The sequence below is a fragment of the Teleopsis dalmanni genome, chromosome X, assembly GCF_002237135.1.
Source record: "Teleopsis dalmanni isolate 2A chromosome X, ASM223713v2, whole genome shotgun sequence".
Lineage (NCBI taxonomy): Eukaryota > Metazoa > Arthropoda > Insecta > Diptera > Diopsidae > Teleopsis > Teleopsis dalmanni.
This window is the reverse complement of record NC_051848.1, coordinates 4,032,624-4,035,012: the sequence shown is the minus strand read 5'-3', so window position 1 is coordinate 4,035,012 and position 2,389 is coordinate 4,032,624. Positions and strand designations below refer to the sequence as shown.

Sequence of the window (2,389 nt, the reverse complement as noted above, 5' to 3'; positions counted from 1 at the left end):
AATACAACTATGTGCGGAGGTATTTAATATACCTAGTTTAAATTTTCAATAATGAATAATTAAAGTTCCAAACTATAGGCTATACGCAATTATACTAATAATATAAATAACATTAATATTTCTGACAAAACATATGATTCAGTAAGTTAAGTGAAAATACTTAAAAATAAATTAAATAGCAAGAAATAAAGTAACTCCTAATTTCTTATTTATTTAGATTATTTTATTTGGAGCAATGCGCTCTGAAAACTTATTTAAATCATCATCAGAAGATTTACAAACATTATTTGATGTGTTTAAGGAAAAACAAAGTTTATGAATATAATATAGAAAGTGAAAGTTAAGTAAGCGAAAACATAATACTGATCGTAATCCTCATCGTCACTATCAGAATCCTCTTCCACGTCATCTTCATCACTGCTGCTATTCTCAATGTCAGCGTACATATCCTCCATGTTGTTTAAATACTCCGAGAAGCTATCATCAGAGTCCAACGGCTCATATGAGCTCTCGTCTTCGGATTCAATGACCGGTTCGAGTTGTGGTTCGGCTACAACTTCCAATGACTAAAAATATATTTATATAGAAATGTTACTTAATCTAGATATAAGAATATGAATATAAAAATTTATGAATCTATAAAAAAATCATTATAAATTTAAAAACGTTTTGAAAATCAAGAAAAAAGTTTTGATTTCTATAATAGCGCTAGATAACAAATATATACGGAAAAGGTTGCTTTTTGCTGGTTGTGTCCTAAATGCAATAAAAATGCTCACATTTGCCAGTTTTTTTGTAAACTAATTTTAATAAATCACAACAATAATAAATTTATTTTTATTGTTATATATCTAAATACTCACAAAAATCTCACATAACTTACCTTTTTGTTATCCATATTCATATTTCCACACCACTTTGTTCGCTTCAAAAACTTGCACTGAATTTAGCTCAATACAAAATGTCAAGAACTGCAATAAAAGTGATGCCAGACTATAAAAATAGCTATAAAAGTGCTAAAAAGAGAGTTTACAACGTCATAAAAGTTATTAACTATGGGTACACACTAAAAACAAGAAAACCCGAACCCGAAATGACGTTACACTAACAATCTTCAGTTATGAAATCGGGTCAAACCTTAAAATAGTGATCCTGACATTCTAACAAAGTATATAGTTTATAGAAATTAGAGTAGAAGTAACAAGAAACGTACCAATCAGTTGCTTCAATTAAAGCGTAACCTGCTCAGCAGTACGATATCGGTGCTGAAGAACCATTGCATACTAGAAAAACATGCTTTGAGACTGGATCTATCCTACAATGACTTTTGTCAGTATTGCGATCAACTAATGAGGAGGAAACTGTACTCCACCGCATGCGTTAATATCCAGCACAGACTAAAAAATATTCAAAATCTCTGAATGAGCTGTCATCTTGCAAAGTTAGGAACTTGGCCTAGTTAATAAACTCATCAGGTTGGTATATCTTAACTTAAAATGAAAGTGAAGATTCCTGCCTTTCAGCGTCATTCGTATGCTAGGCTTTATGATATTTTTGGGAATCCTTTTTGATTAGCGTATGAGTAACGTTTATTTGTGGTCTTTTTTTGAACTCAAGTGGGCTTTGAGCACAAGGACGTTACTTCAAAGCAATCTAACTGCAATATTAATGGTATATACACAAAAGTAGCTAACGGGACACATTTAAAGACGCTTTCATAACAGCTGATGAGCAAAACCAAAAACAAAAACGGGTTTATTAAATAGAAATTCTGCGGTTCAATATCAATTATTATATTATTTTCTAAAATAAATAAACAATTAAAAAAACTGGTCAATACAACAGGAATAGGTTTGATTTTATTTACCTTCTACCTAGCACATTTACTGGGTTCTATTATACCATTATCAATAAATGTGTTATAATATATTACTTTAGTGGGGAAGCACCGTATCATGTGTCTGTTATTGGAATTATTGGATGAAATATTTTTATTGTTAATTGTACTATTAAAGTTTTTTATGGGTGTACATATATAAAGTATGTTTGGTAAAATTTTGAAAATACTTAGGCTTTTCATAAAATCAATTCGTTTTTATTTCCAAAAAATGTTAACCACTATAATTTTCGAATCAATTTAAGTAAGGAATTTACAAGTACCAAATTAAAACGCAAGATATTAAGACTTAAGATATTTAAATCAATCCATTTTTATACATTGAAATTTTTTTAACAGAGCGATTTCTAAATAGACTTAACTTTAGCATCTAATAGGAATCGAATGATTATATTTATATATAGACGTATATTTATTATAGCATTTCCGATTGGTAAATCAGAATTTAATCTGGTTAAATATTACTGCACATTTGTGATTATTGTTATTGTT

The 2,389-nt window shown here is 29.1% G+C and overlaps 1 protein-coding gene across 1 annotated transcript; it reads right to left on the bottom strand.

Annotated features, from left to right (window-relative positions):
* Positions 1-203: 203 nt before the first annotated feature.
* On the bottom strand, positions 204-956 carry LOC119689306 (probable serine/threonine-protein kinase fhkB). Its single transcript, XM_038104108.1, has 2 exons — positions 884-956; positions 204-566 (listed from the first exon to the last, which is right to left on the bottom strand). The coding sequence occupies exons 1-2, from the start codon at positions 902-904 to the stop codon at positions 297-299; spliced, it is 291 nt and encodes a 96-aa protein (XP_037960036.1). The 5' UTR covers positions 905-956; the 3' UTR covers positions 204-296.
* Between the last annotated feature and the right edge of the window lie 1,433 nt (positions 957-2,389).

Coding starts and splice junctions, on each gene's coding strand:
- LOC119689306 (XM_038104108.1), bottom strand. CDS start 904: ATGAATATGGATAACAAAAAG. Junction 567..883: donor TGAATATGGATAACAAAAAG/GTAAGTTATGTG, acceptor ATATATTTTTAG/TCATTGGAAGTTGTAGCCGA.